This window comes from Mugil cephalus, chromosome 1 (genome assembly GCF_022458985.1).
Source record: "Mugil cephalus isolate CIBA_MC_2020 chromosome 1, CIBA_Mcephalus_1.1, whole genome shotgun sequence".
Classification (NCBI taxonomy): Eukaryota; Metazoa; Chordata; class Actinopteri; order Mugiliformes; family Mugilidae; genus Mugil; species Mugil cephalus.
This window is the reverse complement of record NC_061770.1, coordinates 46,540,440-46,565,931: the sequence shown is the minus strand read 5'-3', so window position 1 is coordinate 46,565,931 and position 25,492 is coordinate 46,540,440. Positions and strand designations below refer to the sequence as shown.

Genomic DNA, 25,492 nt, shown 5'->3' with positions numbered 1-25,492 from the left:
ATTCATTTTTTTTTTTATGTGGGATGAGCTATTTAAACATTCTGAACAGGTTTATAGTTTGTTTTGTGGAAATACTTGCTACAAGTGAATTATTGATCCGGGTCAAAATTGACCTACTATGAAGGTACAGAATATGAACAGTATGTAAGGGTTAAAGGAGGCGGGGAAGACACCTGTCTGAAGAGAGCAATTCACCATATATTGCAGCTGTTCCCCAAAGAGTCCATAAAATGTTTTAAAAAACGGTGTGGGAATTGGGTCTAAAAGGCAGGTTATGGGCTTTACTTGGGAGAAAACTCGACCAAGTGTCCTCGCATCAACCAGGGAGAAACTCTCCAGTGTTTCCTCGTGTAAAATCAATGATCCATGTGTGTCAGTGGTTAAAATCTGTTGAGGTAAAAGACTCGACCTAATGTCATTGATTTTACCTCTGAAGTGGTCTGCACAGTGCGCACAAAGGCGTCACTAGGTATCCTTGATGAGTTGTTAAAATTTATGTTGGTTATACGATCTATTGTGGAGAAAAGGAACTTAGGGTCATTTTTGTGTTCTGTGATTAGTTTGTGGAGGTAAGAATTTCTGGCCTGTTTGACCGAGTTATTGTAAGTTTTGAGGAGTTCCAGTAATATTTCATAATGAACTGTAAGCTTTGATTTTCTCCATCTCCTCTCAGTGCTCCTGCAGTTTCTTTTCAGATGTTTAATTTCTTCATTTCTCCACGGCAGTGTAGGTTTCTATTTAATTATCTTAATAACAGGTGGAGCCACTGAGTCCAGCGCTGACTTCAGTTTGTTGTTAAAATCATTAATAATAAAATCACAGGACGCTGGTAAAATCTCTGCAGGAGTGCTCTGTAGAACCTGGATAAAATTTGCAGCCATTTCAGGAGTAAGATAGCGTTTCCTCAGTGTTCTCACAGGGGCCTCCCGGTGGTTAAAACTGGTAATGTTAAAAAACACACAGAAATGGTCAGACACAGCCAGATCCACGACAGAGGACACAACCACGGATAGGCCATAAGATATGACCAGGTCCAGGGTGTGTCCCCTGCCGTGGGTCGGCTGTGTGACATGTTAAGTAAAACGTTTAAAAGTTCTCTGGACACAGAGTCCGAGGAGACATCCACGTGTATATTAAAATCACCAGTTATTAAAATTCTGTTATATGATGTGTGGATGATTGATAACAGATCAGAGAAGTCTGTGATAAAAGAGGAGGAATAGTGGGGTGGTCTGTAGATTGTGAGACAGAGGATAGGTGGGCTGCTAAAAACAAGGGCATGATACTAAAATGATGTGTAACTGTTAAAAAGAGTTGCATTTGAGTACATGTAATTGTTTTTTATAATTGATGCAGTCCCTCCTCCTCTTTTGTCCCTCTGGTGGAAATTAAATAGTTGAAATTTGGTGGGGAAGCCTAGAACACGATTCCTTTGCAGAAGTTGGCAAAGACGACTCCAAGCGCAATGCTCTCAAAAACAGCATTCCAGAAAGCAAATGTGTACAAGGTCTTATTACAATAAAGAGCGTCTGCAGCTGTGGGATCATAGTTTGGCTGGTACACTGAGAGGACCCACACATCACCTACAAGGGACGAGAACATTAAGAAGCTAAATAGCGACTCTTTGGGTAGTTTATATAACCATATAAGATCTTAGAAGTAAAAGACCGACCCAGCAGGATCCATATGAAAATAAGCAGGCCTATTAAACCTTGCAGTACGGCTTTACAGCCCCTGGGGTTCTACTGTGGATGAACGTCACAGGGTAAGGTCACAAATGGTATGTTGATCAGAGTCATCAAAGTAAGCTATGGAGTTCCTCAGGGTTCTGTGCTAGGACCAATATTATTCACATTATACATGCTTCCCTTAGGCAATATTATGAGAAAGCACGGCATAAACTTCCATTGCTACGCAGATGATACCCAGCTATATTTATCCATGAAACCAGATGAAACCAATCCGCTGGTTAAACTCCAAGCATGCCTTTAAGACATAAAGGCTTGGATGACCTGTAATTTTCTACTTTTAAACTCAGACAAAACTGAAGTTATCGTATTTGGCTCTAAACATGTCAGAGATTCATTATCTAATCACCTGCTTTTGTTGGATGGCATTACCTTGGCCTCCAGTACTACTGTGAAAAACCTTGGTGTTATATTTGACCAGGATATGTCCTTTAATTCTCACATAAAGCAGGTGACCAGGACTGCTTTCTTTCACCTTCGTAATATCATCAAAATTAGGAGCATCCTTTCTCAGAGTGATGCGGAAAAACTAGTTCATGCATTTGTGTCTTCCAGGCTGGATTATTGTAACTCTTTACTGTCTGGCTGTCCAAGTAGCTCTTTAAAAAGCCTCCAATTGATTCAAAACGCTGCAGCAAGAGCACTGACAGGAATTAGCAAGAGAGATCATATTACTCCAGTATTAGCTTCTCTTCATTGGCTCCCTTTAAAATGTAGAATTGAATTTAAAATCCTCCTCCTTACATACAAGGCCCTGAAAGGCCTTGCTCCATCATATATGAAAGACCTCATAGTACCATACTGTCCCAACAGATCACTACGATCTCTAAGTGCAGGCCTGGTTCCTAGAGTTTCTAAAAGTAGAATGGGAGGTAGAGCCTTCAGCTATCAGGCTCCTCTCCTATGGAACCAGCTCCCAGTTTGGGTTTGGGAGGCAGACACAGTCTCTGCGTTTAAGGTCAGGCTTAAGACTTTCCTTTTTGAAAAAGCTTATAGTTAGGGCTGGACTTAACCATCCTTAGTTATGCTGCTATAGGCCTAGGCTGCAGGGGGACGATGCACTGAGGACATGTCCTCTCCTCTTTCTTCTCTGGCTCCTGTCCTCTAATATCTTATCATTTTATTTTCTATCTCTTATAATTTACTAACCACTGTGTCTTACTCTCTCCCCTCCGCTCCCCTCCCCCTCCATCATCTTGTGAGGGTCTCTGGTCTGGAGTGCTGAATATCTGACCTGTGGAGTTCTAAGCTAGACCTGCTGCCGTGGCCTCATCAACCAGCCCAGTCTTCATGGTCTGGAGTGCTGTGTATCAGACCTGTGGAGCTCCATAAACTACATCTGTCCCAGTCATCATGGCCTCCTCCAGTTGTCCACTCCTACCTAGATGAACAATTCACCAACCTGCCCATAATTCCTGTTATACTCACAAACTGTCACAGATCATCAGCTATGTGTTATATTACTAGACCCTACATGTTTCCTTCCGCTTGATGTATGAATCTATGACAGAAGTTTGTTTACCTTGTTTCTCCTGCTCTTCTTTTCTCTCTATCTTCTCTGTTGTTAACCGGCTGGCCTTCGGCAGATGGGTCCCTCCATATGAGCTGGGTTCTGCTCAAGGTTTCTTCCTGTTTAAAAGGGAGTTTTTCCTTGCACCGTCACCCTCAGGCTTGCTCTGGAGGTTGCAGGCTGGTTTTTGTGAAGCGTCTTGAGACGATTTGTATTGTTATTGGCGCTATATAAATAAAACTGAATTGAATTGAATTGAATCAAAGCCAGCCCCAACAGATAGTTGGGGATGTTGGGTTGCTGAGGGCAGTCTTTGAAATACACAACACCTGCAAAGAGACAGTGGGTTAAGAAAGAGCTGCTGACGGCTGAAAGGCAATGAATTAAGATATGTTGAGGAAAGAAGGAGTACAAACATGACTCGAGCCACTGTAAAGACACAGCACACAGCTACAGCACCAACTAGAAGGGCACGAGCATTTGTTTTATTAATTATCAGCCACGTATGTAACATTTAAAATATGTTCTTTAGACACACTTTACAACTTTTTATGGAAAGTTCTATGCAAATAAATGTTATGATGATATCACTTATCACATAAAATGTTTTTAGAAGTTTCCTGACAAACAGGAAGCTAGTGGAGTCCAGTGTCCTCTGATTGGTTAGTAATCTGCCTGAGCAAGCTCCGCCCACCAATCTGCATCAGCTGTAACCAGGGAAGCTAGATATGCAGATTTTACTGAGGAAGCGGAAACTAGCTGGTGAAGGAAATAGGCTGGCAGAGGGAGAGATTTCAAAATCTGAGATAGCTTTCACTGGATGTACGGTTAGTACAAGTGCAGGATGAGTCATCAACCCTTTTGTTTAAAATTACAAGCTCTAAAGAATATCTACAAAACCACTGTTTGTTTCAGGTTAGACACTGGGGCATAGATGACATAAAGTGCAAGACTCTGGTTTGATTTGATTTCATGGTGACGTTAGTGTAGCTGTGCCAATATTTTGATTATATTATAAATGTTTATTTTGATATTATCTAGGTGAACATTCCCAAAACTGTGTGATGGTGTCTGTATTTCTGTTTAAGTTTTTTGTTTTTTGATTTATTGATATACATATTTCCGGTTTAGTCGTCGTAGCACGGGGGACCTTAATTAATGACGCACAGAGTGTGACGCATGTGCAGTGTAGCCACACCTTCCCGCCCAGAACTTGGGAAGAGTGTATAACGGTAAGCTGTGTAGGGATGCTCTCTCTCATTAAACTATGCTAGCATGTTTAAAAGTGGGTTCTTCTGTTGGAAACGTCCTGAAAATGTAGGGTCAGGTTGTTTGTAATATTTTGGTGTGTTTTAGGTATTGAAAAAATGTTGTTTCTATTAGTTTGGTCAGTTTTGAGCCTCATTTGTATATTTTCTGTCCTGCTGCAGCTGCGGAGAGAGAGCTTGTGCCCGTGTCTCTGCTCACTGTGTCCCCCCTGCTCTGATAGGGAATAAAGTGCAGATCCCACATTCTGGCCCTGGAGCATTTATTCTTCAAACAACCAGATTAAAGCTGCTACATTAGTGCTCATGGAGGTTACTGTTTAGTTGGTTTTAAAGACGCTGGTGTCGACAGATGAACACAGGATACACAATACAATTGAACATCACCAAAAGCTACAACCTCCAAAGTCAGTCTGTCTCTATGAAACACCTGAACAAATCTTAACATTATAACCTTCATGCATGTCGATTTATTGTACACCATTTATTAAATGTTGGCCCGCTATGAATTTGAGTTTGACCCCCCGGCTGTAGGGCATCTAGGTTTAATGCACATCTTTACGTCAACGGAGGAAATGTGTTGTAAACAAATGACAAATGAAATAAAATCATTAAAACATAACGCTGACATTTCACACATGAAAAGATGAATTCAAAGAAATAAAACCAATGACAACGTACAGCTTTTCATTTGTTTTATAGATTTTTTTGGTTTGTGATTACATACATTGGGTAAATGGTTCATCTTCTAAACTTGTGTCTATGTATTCAATGGTAGATAAGATGTAGATGAACAAACTGAAGTAAATGAACATTACACGCCAACAGAGAATTCAACTATCCATTTAAAGCAAGCCCAGAATTGACCATAACATACATGTCATTTTATAGAATATAATATCAGCAAAAGATTCAACATAACATAGTCTCCCTGTTTTCTCTTGAAAGCAAATGAGCTCAGTGTTGTGAGAGAAGTCTACACGTTTAAAAGGAGAGAAAGTGAGAAAGAAGGAGAAACTTCACACTTGAGATACAAATGGTGCTGGTTATTTGACACCTGGAGTCTTAGAGGTGTTTCTGCACCAGTTCCATGATAATTGTGTTAACATCATCACATCACATTATCCACTTATTCCACTTTAAACATCCACAGTAAAGCTGCACTACTTTACAACTAACTATAGTGGAGCTTCTTCCTCTCACAATCTGAAGACAGCTTTTACACATTTCACGTTAGGATTCCTACATTTCCCACTTCACCATTCAAGACAGATGGAAAGAATACGTTTAATACACAACCAACATTCAGAGTATATGAATAAAGAGACAGTTATCAGTGAGTCTAAGACTTAGAACAGATGAAATTAAACGTCTCGTTATCTTGTTTTGTGACCCACTGATGTTCTCCTCCTGTGTCCATGGCTCCAGACATGTCACAGTCATTACTTACATCTGAGGCCCAGTTCTTATAGCCGACTACCTCATCACTGACCCAGAACCAGAAATCCAGAAAGCAGGAGTAACGCAGTCCCAGCCAGACAAAAGGAGTTGAGGCGTTCTTGGCTCTCTCTTGAACCCATCTCTGTTCATCAAGGTTAGTGATGGAGACCAGGTCATTGTAGTTGTCTCTGCAGTAATACAAGGCTTCCTCCCAGGTCTTATTTTCTTTGATCAGGATCACGTTATCTGTCATTGAAAGACATGGTCACATTGATTAAAGACTTTTAAAAGCATCAAACAAAGTCTCTTTTTATTTGGTGACTTCACTTCATATTCTGATATTTTGATGCATATCCATGCAGCTGGGAAATAAAATTACAGACTGAATCCAAATCTGTTTTTGCGACGTTGTTGTAGTGTAGATTTAATTATGTCTGAAATAATTGTAGATTAACTCAAACATAAATAGATCAGTATTGTGGAATAATAGATTCTGGTAGATCTTCAGACAGTTTCCAGTTCTGGTGCTAAATGTGGAAATGTTACTTTATCTTCATGCATCTTTAAAAACTCACCATCATAACAGAAGAAAGGGTTTTGGTCCTCACAGTTGGCGTTCTTCCATCTTCCTTGTTCTTCATTCAACATGGTCACTGCACATTTGTCTCCTGGTGACAGAGTCTCATTCCAGTGTCTGAAAGAGGAACTGCTCCCATCTGACCACCTCCAGGTGTCTCTGAACAGGCCGATCCAATAGTCTTTGCCATCACTGAGTTTTACTTGATCCAACTGGTTCAATCCACTGACCAGGTCTGTGTGATGATCTCTGCAGTATTTCTGAGCATCAATCCAGTTCTTCTCTTCTTCAATGAAATGGATCTTTTTGGATCCACTTTCTGTGGAGTAAACACACAAACATCAATCATAGTCGTCATCAACCGTCTTTGTCCACGTCATGAAATTGTCACTAAATAGAAAACTGTTGAATATGAAGGAGAAGGATTTTTCTCACAGAGTGTTAAAGAAGTTGAATCAATAATGGTGATGAAAACACACAATCATGTAATCAGAAAGTCCTGCTGATGTCGTGTCAACAATAAAATATACTGATTGAACTGTGGCCATATCTCCTACCAGAATTCATAGAATTTAGTTCCCACCAACAGATCATGTTACTCATGTTATAACCTGTGACCCTCATTATAACTGAGCTGAAAGATAAATGATGATTCTTCTTTTACTGTTGTGTGAACTCTGTCACCAATATTTGATAAATCAGAAACAAATCAACAAACAAAACAGCTAGAATTATAGAGACTTATATTCTCACCATTGTAGCAGAGAAAAGGTTTTTTGTCTGCACAAGGGAAATCATGCCATTTGCCTTGTTTTATGGTTATAACACAATTCTCAACGTTTCCCGCTGCTTTATTTGGTTGACCAACATCCCATCTTGTTCCATCATCTTTAAACTCCACTCCAGGTAGAGACCAGTGCCATGTCCTGGTGACATCTGTTCTGTTGTTCAGTCCAATCCAGGCTTCAGTTTGATTCCCTGTAGATTCTTCAAGGAGTCTCTTCATGTCTGTCATGTTAGACACTGTGGCCAGATCAGTGTATTTTTTTCTGCAGTACTCCTGAGCTTCTGTCCAGGTCTTTGTATCTTCAACATAGTGGTACTGGTAGAGTTGACATGAGATGAAGTAACACTGACCTGAAATCAGAGAAAACACAGACGTAGAGCTGATTGTAAGACACATTCAATCATTTTATTGACTGTGTTTCAGCCCAGTTTATTTCCTCCTTAAGTGAAATTCAAAGACCTGGCAGGGACACCAAACAAAGCAACAAAGTAGATGTTTGTGAAGATATATAAAGACATACAGCAGTATGGTTGATGTTGATCTGATCCACTTACCCATCACAATGAGCAGACTCCACTGCATCTTTGCTCTGTTGGATGAAACTGACGTTTGATTCCAGCTGTTTGTCTCTGTTGGACGAAGCTCACATTTAAACACGTCATGTGACGTTGTCAAAAGATGCAACACTGGCTCCATTGTACAGTCTTGTGTTTTTAGGAAGAGGAAAACAAACAGGTGGAAAACACCTATTCATTCAAAACAGGACTAAAACTTCCTCCTCTACTATGAAAATAGTGCAACTGACCAACCTTGAACAACCTTCTACTGCTGTAGGTTTTTGTTTTTGACTCAAGTCTCCAGGTGGACTGACAGATACGGTAGATTTGCTCTTTTCAGAAGGAGAAAAGTGTTTCAGGTTTAATCTGGAGTCTTGCACATAGACTGTGGATTAATCCTGATCAGCTTCAAGCCTGTTGACACAATCACTTTACATGTCATAGCTCAACAACCAAACACAACTGCAGGCTAACTTGTAACGCTAGTTAGATGCTTGTGTTTGACACTTGAGTGTGAACATGTGAGAAATATGGGCAGGAGGACACTGGTCAGTGTGTGGCTAGAATTTGAGAATGAAATCATTCACCATCAGGTTAAAATGATCTAATATGCTGCAACAGATGAATAAGAAACGCATTAAAACTGCTGCCTGCTGAGGCCGTCCTCTAGACGACCATGAAAATAAACGGAAGCGTAAGGTATGTGGAGACCAGACAGCTAAGATCAGCCATAGATTTGAAGGCAGCTGCACATTCTGTTGCTACCTTCCTGGACATTTATCAACAACAACTATTCTTTAAACACCGTGTATGACTATGTAGAGTATAAAGTATTAATCTACAGTCAGTGCTTCATGTCAAAGTTTAAAAAGCAGCAACACTGAGTTCAGTGTATTAAGGAAGAGGAAAACAAGCAGGTGGGGAATATACAAATGAATTCAAACAAGGACCAAAAGTACTGAGTCATTACTTCCTCAACATCCTGGAAAACTCTGCTACTACTGTAGGTCTATGTTTAGGACTGAAGTCTCCAGGTGGACTGATCCATTGGTTGGTTGATTCCTTCTTGTTCAAAGGAGAAAAGTGTTTCAGGTTTAATCTGTAGTTTTACTCAAGGAAGACAGATGAATCCTAAAGGAGACTGTTAGGTCTCATTTATTTAACGTTTACTGAATGTTTACTCAGAGTCCACTTCAAACTTAGTGGCACGAGGGCAAAGAAGTTGAGCTTAAACTTTCCAAAGAGGAAGTTTTGATATCACAGATTAACATCCAACACAGCAGAGCATCTAAAAACCACAGACTGAATACGTAAAGTTCTCTAACTGTTGCAAAACTGTCAAGATATTTGTTCATTTAGGTGAACATGGGCAATGCAGCTTTTTGTGAGTTTATTCCACAGTATCTTAAGCACAAATTGTGTAATGATGGTAAATTGAAGTAATGCCCTTTACTCTCTAATGTCCTTTACTCCTGAGTGAGTAATATTTGCTAAAACCTACATGGTCAAGCTTTAATACTTTCATTACATTTTCTGACACGAACACAGACAACAAACAACGAAACAACATGGCCACAAAAACAAATCCCTGACAACTTGTTGTGTGATATCCACAGTAAAATACACTCAGAGAAAATCATCTCCCTGTACTAACAAGCTGTGTGAGTATCACTGGAAGGATGTGGGAACCAAGTATATGTACACAATCACACATACACATAAGGAAACATATCTCCAAAGAAAGAAGAGAAATAAAGAAAATAACAATGTCACTTTAGAGAGAAAATGCTGTTTATTAAAAATGAAAATGAATAAATTAAAAAATAATCATAAGTAAATGAATGTCCAACCTTATGACCCAAAAACATCAGTTAGCCAGTTTTTCTCACTGCCATCTATCATCCCTTTTAATACAATGGTTGTGAGTCTTTTACCTGCATATTTAAAGAAAGGGGTCCAAATCCTCCAAAAATCATCTATCTTACGTTTGAATCTGTATGTTAGGTATTCCATCGGTAGAAAGTCAAAAATCACTTTGTGCCCACCCCTAATTGTAGGTGGAGCATTATCAATCCATCTAATCAATGTATTTTTCATTGATGAGACCCTTTAATATGACGACCGGGCAAAGCCGAGAAGCAGAATCTGAGGATCAGCATCAAGCTGGACATTAAAAATCTAATTAAGTTTGCTAACAATTTTACTCCAGTACTGCTCAATATGGAGACATGTCCATATACAGTGCCTATAACGTCCCACCTCTGCTTGACATTTTGAACGCTTTTCAGACAAACTTGAGTTCATCCTGTGTCTAAGCTGTGGTGGAATCTGCAAGCGATGTAATTCTGAACTGGGTCTCTCTGGTTCTGTGTATTTACTTTGATCTGAAACAGATTACACAATAAAAGCAGAGATCCAGAATGATATTTACAGCATAGATTTCTACGTGATAATAAAGGCCACACTTTCACAGTAAAATGAAGCTATGAACTTGACCACAGTCATCACTGCTCCATCAGTGTCTCAGACTTGTCCATAAAAGTCTGTGTTGGATGGCACAGGAGTCATCACCACATAAACTCAAAATTTATTTATTTACGTAGCACTTTTCACACTAAAATAAAAAAACAACAAACAAAACAAAAACAAGAAATATAAAACATCACAACAAGGCACACAAACACATAAACAATCACACATACACGCGACACATACATACATACAGGCATGCACACAGCATATACACAGGCTCACACACGTCCTCACTCACTCCGGGCAGAGAGGCCCCACACCAAGGTGCAGAATGTCTAACTACCCAGGCCAGAGGCCAGAGGGACCCAAGGAGCGGCACCCCCATGGACAGACAGGAACAACCCCGAGTGTGGGAGGACACCCCCCATGAGGAAACACTGGAAGACTAAAAGACTAAAACAATAAGATAATAAAATATGGTAAGACATTAAAACAAGTAGATAAAAAAACACATAAAAGCATAGATACAATAGATGAATAAAGTAATAAAATTGTAAATGAAGAGTTGAAACACTCTTTACCAATAAAAGCTCATTATAAAAGTAAATAAATGAACCATGTAAAAGTAAACCACATAAAATACAAATAAGATAACTACAAATTCAATGTGATAAAATAGAGTTAATAGCAATTAAAATCACGAAAAAACTTGATCAAAGAGATGATTCTTGAGCCTCTTTTTAAAAGTATCAACAGTCTCTGTGGCCCTGAGGTTCTCCAGCTGTTCCACAGTCGGGGACCATAATAACTGAATGCCGCCTCCCCATGTGTCCTAGATCTAACTTGTGTTATTGTTAAAAGGCCGGTGCCGGAGGACCTCAGGGTTCGTGGGGGTTGATACGGTAAAAGTTAGGTCAGACAAATAAGAAGACCCAAGACCATTAAGACATTTAAAAACTACTAAAAGAACCTTAAAATTGATCCTGAGGTGCACGGGGAGCCAATGCAGCGATTTTAAAACTGGTGTAATGTGCTCTCGCCCTCTGGTCCTCATCAGCACATGAGCAGCTGAATTTTGTAACAGTTGTAAATTGTAAGTGTTCTTTTTCGGAAGACCAGAGAGCAGAGCATTACAATAGTCCGGACGACAGGAGATAAAAGGACGCATCAACACCTCCGTCCTAGCCTGAGAGAGAAACGGGCGGACTCTGGCTATATTCTTGAGATGGTAAAAACCTATCTTTGTAATATTTTTGATATGCGGAATAAAACTACGCTCAGAGTCAAATATCATGCCCAGATTTTTTGCAGATTGTGAAATCTTAAAATAAAAAAACATCTGTGTATCGTCAGGAAAAATATGAAAGTTTATGCTGAGTCTCCTGATGACATCCCCCAGGGGAAGCATATATAAATTAAAGAGGGTTGGGCCTAGAATTGACCCCTGGGGAACCCCACACTCAATCCCATGGGTTCCTGAGGAACAGGTATGCAGACTTACAAAGAAGCTTCTATCAGAGAGGTATGAGATGAAGCAGTTAAGAACAGTGCCAGAGAGGTAATTAGAATACGATGGTCTACTGTAACGAAGGCAGTAGATCATTAAAAGGGCTGTCTCTGTACTGTGGTTCATCCTAAAACCAGACTGATGCTTGTCTAAGACGTTGTTCCTACTCAAGAAATCATTGACTTGAATAAAAACTATTTTTTCTATGATGTTGCTTAAAAATGGTTACTTGGATACTGGCCAATAGTTATTAAAATTATTTGGGTCCAGATTGCTCTTCTTCAGAACGGGCCTCACCACCGCCGCCTTAAAGGAGGCGGGGAGGACACCTGCCTGAAGAGAGAAATTCACCATATATTGCAGCTATTCCTCAAAGAGTCCATAAAATGTTTTAAAAAACAGTGTGGGAATTGGGTCTAAAAGGCAGGTTGTGGGCTTTACTTGGGAGAAAACTCGACCAAGTGTCCTCGCATCAACCAGGGTGAAACTCTCCAGTGTTTTCTCGTGTAAAATCAATGATCCATGTGCGTCAGTGGTTAAAATCTGTTGAGGTAAAAGACTCGACCTAATGTCATTGATTTTACCTCTGAAGTGGTCTGCACAGTCCTCACAAAAGGCGTCACTAGGTATCCTTGATGAGTTGTTAAAATTTATGTTGGTTATACGATCTATTGTGGAGAAAAGGAACTTGGGGTCGTTTTTGTGTTCTGTGATTAGTTTGTGGAGGTGGGAAATTCTGCCCTGTTTGAGTTATTGTAAGTTTTGAGGAGTTCCTGTAATATTTCATGTTGAACTGTCAGCTTTGATTTTCTCCATCTCCTCTCAGTGCTCCTGCAGTTTCTTTTCAGATGTTTAATTTCTTCATTTCTCCACGGTGGTGTAGGTTTCGATTTAATTATCTTAATAACAGGCGGAGCCACTGAGTCCAGCACTGACTTCAGTTTGTTGTTAAAATCATTAATAATAAAATCACAGGACGCTGGTAAAATCTCTGCAGGAGTGCTCTGTAGAACTTGGATAAAATTTGCAGCCACTTCAGGAGTAAGATAGCGTTTCCTCACTGTTCTCACAGGGGCCTCCCGCTGGTTAAAACTTGTGATGTTAAAAAACACACAGAAATGGTCAGGCACAGCCAGATCCATGACAGAGGACACAACCATGGATAGGCCATAAGATATGACCAGGTCCTGGGTGTGCCCCCTGCCGTGGGTCGGCTGCGTGACATGTTAAGTTAAATCAAAGCATTGTAAAACGTTTAAAAGTTCTCTGGAGACAGAGTCTGAGGAGACATCCACGTGTATATTAAAATCATCAGTTATTAAAATTCTGTTATATGATGTGTGGATGATTGATAACAGATCAGAGAAGCCTCTGATAAAAGAGGAGGAATACCGGGGCGGTCTGTAGATTGTGAGACAGAGGATAGGTGGGCTGCTAAAAACAAAGGCATGATACTCAAATGATGTGTAACTGTTAAAAAGAGTTGCATTTGAGTACATCTTATTTTTTTATAATCGATGCAGTCCCTCCTCCTCTTTTGTCCCCCTTGGTGGAAAATAAAAAGCTGAAATTTGGTGGTGAAGCCTAGAACATGATTCCTTTGCAGAAATTGGCAAAGACGACTCCAAGCACAACGCTCTTAAAAACAACATTCCAGAAAGCAAATGTGTACAAGGTCTTATTACAATAAAGACCGTCTGCAGCGGTGGGATCATAGTTTGGCTGGTACACTGAGAGGACCCACACATCACCTAGAAGGGACGAGAACATTAAGAAGTTAATTAGCGGCTCTTTGGGTAGTTTATAAAACCATATAGGATCTTAGAAGTAAAAGACTGACCCAGCAGGATCCATATGAAAATAAACAGGCCTATTAAACCTTGCAGTACGGCTTTACAGCCCCTGGGGTTCTCCTGTGGATGAACGTCACAGGGTAAGGTCACAAATGGTATGTTGATCAGAGTGATCAAAGCCAGCCCTAACAGAAAGTTGGGGATGTTGTGTTGCTGAGGGCAGTCTTTGAAATACACAACACCTGCAAAGAGACAGTGGGTTAAGAAAGAGCTGCTGACGACTGAAAGGCAATGAATTAAGATATGTTGAGGAAAGAAGGAGTACTCACCAAAGATGACTCGAGCCACTGTAAGGACACAGCACACAACTACAGCACCAACTAGAAGGGCACGAGAGAAAAAATTTGTTTTTTTTATCATCAGCCACGTATGTAACATTTAAAATATGTTCTTTAGACACATTTTACAACTTTTTATGAAAAGTTCTATGCAAATAAATGTTATAATAATATAACTTATCACATGCATTATTTTTAGAAGTTTCCTGTCAAACAGGAAGCTAGTGGAGTCCCGTGTCCACTGATTGGTTAGTAATCTGCCTGAGCAAGCTCCGCCCACCAATCTACATCAGCTGTAACCAGGGAAGCTACATATGCAGATTTTACTAAGGAGGCGGAAACTAGCTGGTGAAGGAAATAGGCTGGCAGAGGGAGAGATTTCAGAATCTGAGATAGCTTTCACTGGATGTAAGGTTAGTACAAGTGCAGGATGAGTCATCAACCCCCTTTTTTTTTTTTAAATTAGAAGCCCTAAAGAATACTTACAAAACCACTGTTTGTTTCAGGCTAGAGACTGGGGCATAGATGATATAAAGTGCAAGACTCTGGTTTGATTTGATTTCATGGTGACGAAGTGCTCATGGAGGTTACTGTTTAGTTGGTTTTAAAGACGCTGGTGTCGACAGATGAACACAGGATACACAATACAACTGAACATCACCAAAAGCTACAACCTCCAAAGTCACTCTGTCTCTATAAAACACCTGAACAAATCTTAACATCATAACCTTCATGCAGGTCGATTTATTGTACACCATTTATTAAATGTTGGCCTGCTATGAATTTGAGTTTGACCCCCCTGCTGTAGGGCATCTAGGTTTAATGCACATCTTTACGTCAACGGAGGAAATGTGTTGTAAACAAATGACAAATAAAATAAAATCATTAAAACATAACGCTGACATTTCACACATGAAAAGATGAATTCAAAGAAATAAAACCAATGACAACGTACAGCTTTTCATTTCTTTTATATATTTTTTTGGTTTGTGATTACATACATTGGGTAAATGGTTCATCTTCTAAACTTGTGTCTATGTATTCAATGGTAGATAAGATGTAGATGAACAAACTGAAGTAAATGAACATTACACGCCAACAGAGAATTCAACTATCCATTTAAAGCAAGCCCCAGGAATTGACCATAACATACATGTCATTTTATAGAATATAATATCAGCAAAAGATTCAACATAACATAGTCTCCTTGTTTTCTCTTGAAAGCAAATGAGCTCAGTTTTGGTCAGAGAAGTCTACACGTTAGAAAGGAGAGAAAGTGAGAAAGAAGGAGAAACTTCACACTTGAGATACAAATGGTGCTGGTTATTTGACATTTCCCACTTCACCATTCAAGACAGATGGAAAGAATATGTTTAACACACAACCAACATTCAGAGTATATGAATAAAAAGACAGTTATCAGTGAGTCTAAGACTTAGAACAGATGAAATTAAACTACTCATTATCGATTTTTGTGACCCACTGGTGTCCTCCTCCTGTGTCCATGGCTCCAGACATGTCACAGTCATTACTTACATCTGAGGCCCAGTTCTTATAGCCGACTACCTCATCACTGACCCAGAACCAGAAAATCAGAGTGCAGGTGTAGCGCAGTCCCAGCCAGACAAAAGGAGTTGAGGCTTTCTTGGCTCTCTCTTGAACCCATCTCTGTTCATCAAGGTTAGTGATGGAGACCAGGTCATTGTAGTTGTCTCTGCAGTAATACAAGGCTTCCTCCCAGGTCTTATTTTCTTTGATCAGGATCACTTCATCTGTCATTGAAAGACATGGTCACATTGATTAAAGACTTTTAAAAGCATCAAACAAAGTCTCTTTTTATTTGGTGACTTCTCTTCATATTCTGATATTTTGATGCACAGAAATAAAATTACAGACTAAATCCAAATCTGTTTATGAGACGTTGTTATAGTGTAGATTTAATTATCTCTGAAATAATTGTACATTAACTCATACATAAATAGATGTGGATGATATGGAATAATAGATTCTGGTAGATCTTCAGACAGTTTCCAGTTCTGGAGCTAAATGTGGAGATGTTACTTTATCTTCATGGATCTTTAAAAACTCACCATCATAACAGAAGAAAGGTTTTTGGTCAGTACAGTCAGCGTTCTTCCATCTTCCTTGTTCTTCATTCAACACGGTCACTGCACATTTGTCTCCTGATGACAGAGTCTGATCCCAGTGTCTGAAAGAGGAACTGTTCCCATCTGACCACCTCCAGGTGTCTCTGAACAGGCCGATCCAATAGTCTGTGTTATCACTGAGTCCTTCTTCATCTACTTGATCTAACTGGTTGAATCCACTGACCAGGTCTGTGTGATGATCTCTGCAGTATTTCTGAGCATCAGTCCAGTTCTTCTCTTCTTTAATCAAATGGATCTTTGTGGATCCACTTTCTGTGGAGTAAACACACAAACATCAATCATAGTCGTCATCAACCGTCTTTGTCCACGTCATGAAATTATCACTAAATAGAAAACTGTTGAATATGAAGGAGAATGATTTTTCTCACAGAGTCTTAAAGAAGTTGAATCAATAATGATGATGAAAACACACAATCATGTAATCAGAAAGTCCTGCTGATGTCATGTCAACAATAAAATATACTGATTGAACTGTGGCCATATCTCCTACCAGAATTCATAGAATTTAGTTCCCACCAACAGGTCATGTTACTCATGTTATAACCTGTGATCTTCATTATAACTGAGCTGAAAGATAAATGATGATTCTTCTTCTGCTGTTGTGTGAACTCTGTCACCAATATTTGATAAATCAGAAACAAATCAACAAACAAAACAACTAGAATTATTAGAGACTTATATTCTCACCATTGTAGCAGAGAAAAGGTTTTAGACGTGTACATGAGAAATCAAGCAATTTCCCGTTTCTAATTCCAACACAGTTCTCAATAACTGTTCCACTTGCATCATTTGGTTCACCACCATCCCATCTTGTTCCATCATCTTTAAACTCCACTCCAGGTAGAGACCAGTGCCATGTCCTGTTGACATCTGCTCTGTTGTTCAGTCCAATCCAGGCTTCAGTTTTTCTCCCTGTAGATTCTTCAATGAGTCTCTTCATGTCTGTCATGTTAGACACTGTGGCCAGATCAGTGTAATTTTTTCTGCAGTACTCGCGAGCTTCTGTCCAGTTCTTTGTATCTTTAATATAGTGGTACTGGTAGAGTTGACATGTGATGAAGTAACACTGACCTGAAATCAGAGAAAACACAGACGTAGAGCTGATTGTAAGACACATTCAATCGTTTTATTGACTGTGTTTCAGCCCAGCTTATTTCCTCCCTAAGTGAAATTCAAAGACCTGGCAGGGACACCAAACAAAGCAACAAAGTAGATTTTTGTGAAGATATATAAAGACATACAGCAGTATGGTTGATGTTGATCTGATCCACTTACCCATCAGAAGGAGCAGACTCCACTGCATCTTTGCTCTGTTGGATGAAACTGACGTTTGATTTCAGCTGTTTGTCTCTGTTGGATGAAGCTCACATTTAAACACGTCACACGTGACATTGTCAAAAGATGCAACACTGGCTTCACTGTTTAGTCTTGTGTTTTCAGGAAGAGGAAAACAAGCAGGTGGAAAACACCAATTCATTCAAAACAGGAGTAAAACGTCCTCCTCTACTCTGAAAATAGTGCAACTGACCAACCTTGAACAACCTTCTACTACTGTAGGTTTTTGTTTTGGACTCAAGTCTCCAGGTGGACTGACAGATACGGTAGATTTGCTCTTTTCAGAAGGAGAAAAGCGTTTCAGGTTTAATCTGGAGTCTTGCACATAGACTGTGGATTAATCCTGATCAGCTTCAAGCCGGTTGACACAATAACAAAGAGTCTGATGGTGTCACTGTTAAAGCATCACTTTACATGTCACAGCTCAACAACCAAACACAACTGCAGGCTAACTTGTAACGCTAGTTAGATGCTTGTGTTTGACACTTGAGTGTGAACATGTGAGAAATATGGACAGGAGGACACTGGTCAGTGTGTGGCTAGAATTTGAGAATGAAATCATTCACCATCAGGTTAAAATGATCTAATATGCTGCAACAGATGAATAAGAAACCCATTAAAACTGCTGCCTGCTGAGGCCGTCCTCTAGACGACCATGAGAATAAACGGAAGCGTAAGGTATGTGGAGACCAGACAGCTAAGATCAGCCATAGATTTGAAGGCAGCTGCACATTCTGTTGCTACCTTCCTGGACATTTATCAACAACAACTATTCTTTAAACACTGTCTATGACTATGTAGAGTATAAAGTATTAAAATACACTAAGTGCTTCATGTCAAAGTTTAAAAAAGCAGCAACACTGAGTTCAGTGTATTAAGGAAGAGGAAAACAAGCAGGTGGAGAATATACAAATGAATTCAAACTAGGACCAAAAGTACTGAGTCATTACTTCCTCAACATCCTGGAAAACTCTGCTACTACTGTAGGTCTATGTTTAGGACTGAAGTCTCTAAGGTGGACTGATCCATTGGTTGGTTGATTCCTTCTTGTCCAAAGGAGAAAAGTGTTTCAGGTTTAATCTGTAGTTTTACTCAAGAAAGACAGATGTATCCTAAAGGAGACTGTTAGGTCTCACTTATTTAACGTTTACTGAATGTTTAGTCAGAGTCCACTTCAAACTTAGTGACACAAGGTCAAAGAAGTTGAGCTTAAACTTTCCAAAGAGGAAGTTTTCACATCACAGATTAACATCCAACACAGCAGAGCATCTAAAAACCACAGACTGAATACGTAAAGTTCTCTAACTGTTCCAAAACTGTCAAGATATTTGTTCATTTAGGTGAACATGGGCAATGCAGCTTTTTGTGAGTTTATTCCACAGTATTTTAAGCACAAATTGTGTAATGATGGTAAATTGAAGTAATGCCCTTTACTCTCTAATGTCCTTTACTCCTGAGTGAGTAATATTTGCTAAAACCTACACGGTCAAGCTTTAACACTTTCAATACATTTTCTGACATGAACACAGACAACAAACACCAAAACAACATGGCCACAAAAACAAACCTCTGACAACTTGTTGTGTGATATACACAGTAAAATACACTCAGAGAAAATCATCTCCGTGTACGAACAAGCTGTGGGAGTATCACTGGATGGATGTGGGAACCAAGTATATGTACACAATCACACATACACATAAGGAAACATATCTCCAAAGAAAGAAGAGAAATAAAGAAAATAACAATGTCACTTTAGAGAGAAAATGCTGTTTTTTAAAAATGAAAATGAATAAATTAAAAAATAATCATAAGTAATTGAATGTCCAAACTTATGACCCAAAAACATCAGTTAGCCAGTTTTCCTCACTGCCATCTATCATCTCTTTTAATACAATGGTTGTGAGTCTTTTACCTGCATATTTAAAGAAAGGGGTCCAAATCCTACAAAAATTATCCATCTTACGTTTGAATCTGTATGTTAGGTATTCCATCAGTAGAAAGTCAAAAATCACTTTGTGCCAACCCCTAATTGTAGGTGGAACATTATCAATCCATCTAAGCAATAAATGTTTCTTTGATGAGACCCTTTAATATAATGACAGGGCAAAGCCAAGAAGCAGAATCTGAGGATCAGTATCAAGCTGGACATTAAAAATCTAATTAAATTTGCTAACAATTTTACTCCAGCACTCCTCAATATGGAGACATATTGTCCATATACAGTGCCTATAACGTCCCACCTCTGCTTGACATTTTGAACGCTTTTCAGACAATCTTGAGTTCATCCTGTGTCTAAGCTGTGGTGTAATCTGCAAGCGATGTAATATTCTGAACTGGGTCTCTCTGGTTCTGTGTATTTACTTTGATCTGAAACAGATTACACAATAAAAGCAGAGATCCAGAATGATATTTACAGCATAGATTTCTACGTGATAATAAAGGCACACGTTCACAGTAAAATGAAGCTATGAACTTGACCACAGTCATCACTGCTCCATCAGTGTCTCAGACTTGTCCATAAAAGTCTGTGTTGGATGGCACAGGAGTCATCACCACATAAACTCAAACTTTATTTATTTATGTAGCACTTTTCATACTAAAATAAAAAAAACAACAAACTAAACAAAAACAAGAAATATAAAACATTACAACAAGGCACACAAACACATAAACAATCACACATACACACGACACATACATACATACAGGCATGCACACAGCATATACACAGGTACACACACGTCTCACTCACTCCGGGCAGAGAGGCCCCACACCAAGGTGCAGAATGTCTAACTACCCAGGCCAGAGGGACCCAAGGAGCGGCACCCCCATGGACAGACAGGAACAACCCCGAGTGTGGGAGGACACCCCCAATGAGGAAACACTGGAGGACTAAAAGACTAAAACAATAAGAAAATAAAATATGGTAAGACATTAAAACAAGTAGATGAAAAACACATAAAAGCATAGATACAACAGATGAATAAAGTAATTAAATTGTAAATGAAGAGTTGAAACACTCTTTACCAATAAAAGCTCATTATAAACGTAAATAAACCAACCATGTAAAATAAAAACCACATAAAATACAAATAAGATAACTACAAATTCAATGTGATAAAATAGAGTTCATAGCAATTAAAATCATGAAAAACTTGATCAAAGAGATGCGTCTTGAGCCTCTTTTAGAAGTATCAACAGTCTCTGTGGCCCTGAGATTCTCCAGCTGTTCCACAGTCGGGGGCCATGATAAATGAATGCCGCCTCCCTATATGTCCTCGATCTAACTTGTGTTATTGTTAAAAGGCCGGTGCCAGAGGACCTCAGGGTTCCTTGGGAGAAAACTTGACCAAGGGTCCTCGCATCAACCAGGGTGAAACTCTCCAGTGTTTCCTTGCGTAAAATCAATGATCCATGTGCGTCAGTGGTTAAAATCTGTTGAGGTAAAAGACTCGACCTAATGTCATTGTTTTACCTCTGAAGTGGTCTGCAAAGTCCTCACAAAGGGCGTCACTAGGTATCCTTGATTAGCTGTTAAAATTTATGTTGGTTATACGATCTATTGTGGAGAAAAGGAACCTGGGGTCGTTTTTGTGTTCTGTGATTAGTTTGTGGAGGTAAGAATTTCTGGCCTGTTTGACCGAGTTATTGTAAGTTTTGAGGAGTTCCAGTAATATTTCACAATGAACTGTAAGCTTTGATTTTTTCCATCTCCTCTCAGTGCTCCTGCAGTTTCTTTTCAGATGTTTAATTTCTTCATTTCTCCACGGCGGTGTAGGTTTCTATTTAATTATCTTAATAACAGGTGGAGCCACTGAGTCCAGCGCTGACTTCAGTTTGTTGTTAAAATCATTAATAATAAAATCACAGGACGCTGGTAAAATCTCTGCAGGAGTGCTCTGTAGAACCTGGATAAAATTTGCAGCCACTTCAGGAGTAAGGTAGCATTTCCTCACTGTTCTCACAGGGGCCTCCCGCTGGTTAAAACTGGTGATGTTAAAAAACACACAGAAACGGTCAGACACAGCCAGATCCACGACAGAGGACACAACCACGGATAGGCCATAAGATATGACCAGGTCCAGGGTGTGCCCCCTGCCGTGGGTCGGCTGTGTGATATGTTAAGTAAAATCAAAGCATTGTAAAACGTTTAAAAGTTCTCTGGACACAGAGTCCGAGGAGAAATCCACGTGTATATTAAAATCACCAGTTATTAAAATTCTGTTATATGATGTGTGGATGATTGATAACAGATCAGAGAAGTCTGTGATAAAAGAGGAGGAATAGCGGGGTGGTCTGTAGATTCTGAGAGAGAGGATAGGTGGGCTGCTAAAAACAAGGGCATGATACTAAAATGATGTGTAACTGTTTAAAACAGTTGCATTTGAGTACATGTAATTGTTTTTTATAATTGATGCAGTCCCTCCTCCTCTTTTGTCCCCCTGGTGGAAATTAAATAGTTGAAATTTGGTGGGGAAGCCTAGAACACGATTCCTTTGCAGAAGTTGGCAAAGACGACTCCAAGCGCAATGCTCTCAAAAACAGCATTCCAGAAAGCAAATGTGTACAAGGTCTTATTACAATAAAGACCGTCTGCAGCGGTGGGATCATAGTTTGGCTGGTACACTGAGAGGACCCACACATCACCTACAAGGGACGAGAACATTAAGAAGCTAAATAGCGGCTCTTTGTGTAGCTTATAAAACCATATAGGATCTTAGAAGTAAAAGACCGACCCAGCAGAATCCATATGAAAATAAACAGGCCTATTAAACCTTGCAGTACAGCTTTACAGCCCCTGGGGTTCTCCCGTGGATGAACGTCACAGGGTAAGGTCACAAATGGTATGTTGATCAGAGTCATCAAAGTAAGCTATGGAGTTCCTCAGGGTTCTGTGCTAGGACCAATATTATTCACATTATACATGCTTCCCTTAGGCAATATTATTAGAAAGCACGGCATAAACTTCCATTGCTACGCAGATGATACCCAGCTATATTTATCCATGAAACCAGATGAAACTAATCCGCTGGTTAAACTCCAAGCATGCCTTAAAGACATAAAGGCTTGGATGACCTGTAATTTTCTACTTTTAAACTCAGACAAAGCTGAAGTTATCATATTTGGCTCTAAACATGTCAGAGATTCATTATCTAATCACCTGCTTTTGTTGGATGGCATTACCTTGGCCTCCAGTACTACTGTGAAAAACCTTGGTGTTATATTTGACCAGGATATGTCCTTTAATTCTCACATAAAGCAGGTGACCAGGACTGCTTTCTTTCACTTCGTAATATCATCAAAATTAGGAGCATCCTTTCTCAGAGTGATGCGGAAAAACTAGTTCATGCATTTGTGTCTTCCAGGTGGATTATTGTAACTCGTTACTGTCTGGCTGTCCAAGTAGCTCTTTAAAAGCCTCCAATTGATTCAAAACGCTGCAGCAAGAGCACTGACAGGAATTAGCAAGAGAGATCATATTACTCCAGTATTAGCTTCTCTTCATTGGCTCCCTTTAAAATGTAGAATTGAATTTAAAATCCTCCTCCTTACATACAAGGCCCTGAAAGGCCTAGCTCCATCATATATGAAAGACCTCATAGTACCATACTGTCCCAGCAGATCACTACGATCTCTAAGTGCAGGTCTACTTGTGGTTCCTAGAGTTTCTAAAAGTAAAATGGGAGGTAGAGCCTTCAGCTATCAGGCTCCTCTCCTATGGAACCAGCTCCCAGTTTGGGTTCAGGAGGCAGACACAGTCTCTACGTTTAAGGTCAGGCTTAAGACTTTCCTTTTTGAAAAAGCTTATAGCTAGGGCTGGACTTAGCCATCCCTTAGTTATGCTGCTATAGGCCTAGGCTGCAGGGGGACGATGCACTGAGGACATGTCCTCTCCTCTTTGTTCTCTGGCTCCTGTCCTCTAATATCTTATCATTTTATTTTCTATCTCTTATAATTTACTAACCACTGTGTCTTACTCTCTCCCCTCCGCTCCCCTCCCCCTCCATCTTCTTGTGACAGTCTCTGGTCTGGAGTGCTGAATATCTGACCAGTGGAGTTCTAAGCTAGACCTGCTGCCGTGGCCTCATCAACCAGCCCAGTCTTCATGGTCTGGAGTGCTGTGTATCAGACCTGTGGAGCTCCATAAACTACATCTGTCCCAGTCATCATGGCCTCCTCCAGTTGTCCACTCCTACCTAGATGAACAATTCACCAACCTGCCCATAATTCCTGTTATACTCACAAACTGTCACAGATCATCAGCTATGTGTTATATTACTAGACCCTACATGTTTCCTTCCGCTTGATGTATGAATCTATGACAGAAGTTTGTTTACCTTGTTTCTCCTGCTCTTCTTTTCTCTCTATCTTCTCTGTTTCTAACCGGCTGGCCTTCGGCAGATGGGTCCCTCCATATGAGCTGGGTTCTGTTCAAAGTTTCTTCCTGTTAAAAGGGAGTTTTTCCTTGCCACCGTCACCCTCAGGCTTGCTCTGGAGGTTGCAGGCTGGTTTTTGTGAAGCGTCTTGAGACGATTTGTATTGTTATTGGCGCTATATAAATAAAACTGAATTGAATTGAATTGAATCAAAGCCAGCCCTAACAGATAGTTGGGGATGTTGGGTTGCTGAGGGCAGTCTTTGAAATACACAACACCTGCAAAGAGACAGTGGGTTAAGAAAGAGCTGCTGACGACTGAAAGGCAATGAATTAAGATATGTTGAGGAAAGAAGGAGTACAAACATGACTCGAGCCACTGTAAGGACACAGCACACAACTACAGCACCAACTAGAAGGGCACGAGGGAAAGCATTTGTTTTATTAATTATCAGCCACGTATGTAACATTTAAATATGTTCTTTAGACACACTTTACAACTTTTTATGGAAAGTTCTATGCAAATAAATGTTATGATAATATCACTTATCACATACAATGTTTTTAGAAGTTTCCTGACAAACAGGAAGCTAGTGGAGTCCAGTGTCCTCTGATTGGTTAGTAATCTGCCTGAGCAAGCTCCGCCCACCAATCTGCATCAGCTGTGACCAGGGAAGCTAGATATGCAGATTTTACTGAGGAAGCGGAAACTAGCTGATGAAGGAAATAGGCTGGCAGAGGGAGAGATTTCAAAATCTGAGATAGCTTTCACTGGATGTACGGTTAGTACAAGTGCAGGATGAGTCAACCCTTTTGTTTAAAATTAGAAGCTCTAAAGAATATCTACAAAACCACTGTTTGTTTCAGGATAGAGACTGGGGCATAGCTGACATAAAGTGCAAGACTCTGGTTTGATTTGATTTCATGGTGACGTTAGTGTAGCTGTGCCAATATTTTGATTATATTATAAATGTTTATTTTGATATCATCTAGGTGAACATTCCCAAAACTGTGTGATGGTGTCTGTATTTCTGTTTTAGTTTTTTGTTTTTTGATTTATTGATATACATATTTCCGGTTTAGTCGTCGTAGCACGGGGGACCTTAATTAATGACGCACAGAGTGTGACGCGTGTGCAGTGTAGCCACACCTTCCCGCCCAGAACTTGGGAAGAGTGTATAACGGTAAGCTGTGTAGGGATGCTCTCTCTCATTAAACTATGCTAGCATGTTTAAAAGTGGGTTCTTCTGTTGGAAACGTCCTGAAAATGTAGGGTCAGGTTGTTTGTAATATTTTGGTGTGTTTTAGGTATTGAAAAAATGTTGTTTCTATTAGTTTGGTCAGTTTTGAGCCTCATTTGTATATTTTCTGTCCTGCTGCAGCTGCTGAGAGAGAGCTTGTGCCCGTGTCTCTGCTCACTGTGTCCCCCCTGCTCTGATAGGTTCGTCACTAAATTCATTATTAAATGGTTAAAACTGTTAATTTTATAATTGTAAATGGTCTTGCCTAGAGGGATATCCACAGTATGAGTGTGTTGTACTAATTAAAGGACATAGGACACAGAAAAAACGTTTTTATTTTATTGAAATAGGGACCCAGGTCACTTTGAATATGCT

The 25,492-nt window shown here is 39.7% G+C and overlaps 1 protein-coding gene across 1 annotated transcript; it reads right to left on the bottom strand.

Moving 5' to 3' along the window:
• Positions 1–5,574: 5,574 nt before the first annotated feature.
• On the bottom strand, positions 5,575–7,860 carry LOC125010674 (macrophage mannose receptor 1-like). The gene is made up of 3 exons (XM_047589464.1): positions 7,405–7,860; positions 6,539–6,871; positions 5,575–6,209 (listed from the first exon to the last, which is right to left on the bottom strand). The coding sequence occupies exons 1-3, from the start codon at positions 7,721–7,723 to the stop codon at positions 5,866–5,868; spliced, it is 996 nt and encodes a 331-aa protein (XP_047445420.1). The 5' UTR covers positions 7,724–7,860; the 3' UTR covers positions 5,575–5,865.
• Positions 7,861–25,492: the final 17,632 nt, after the last annotated feature.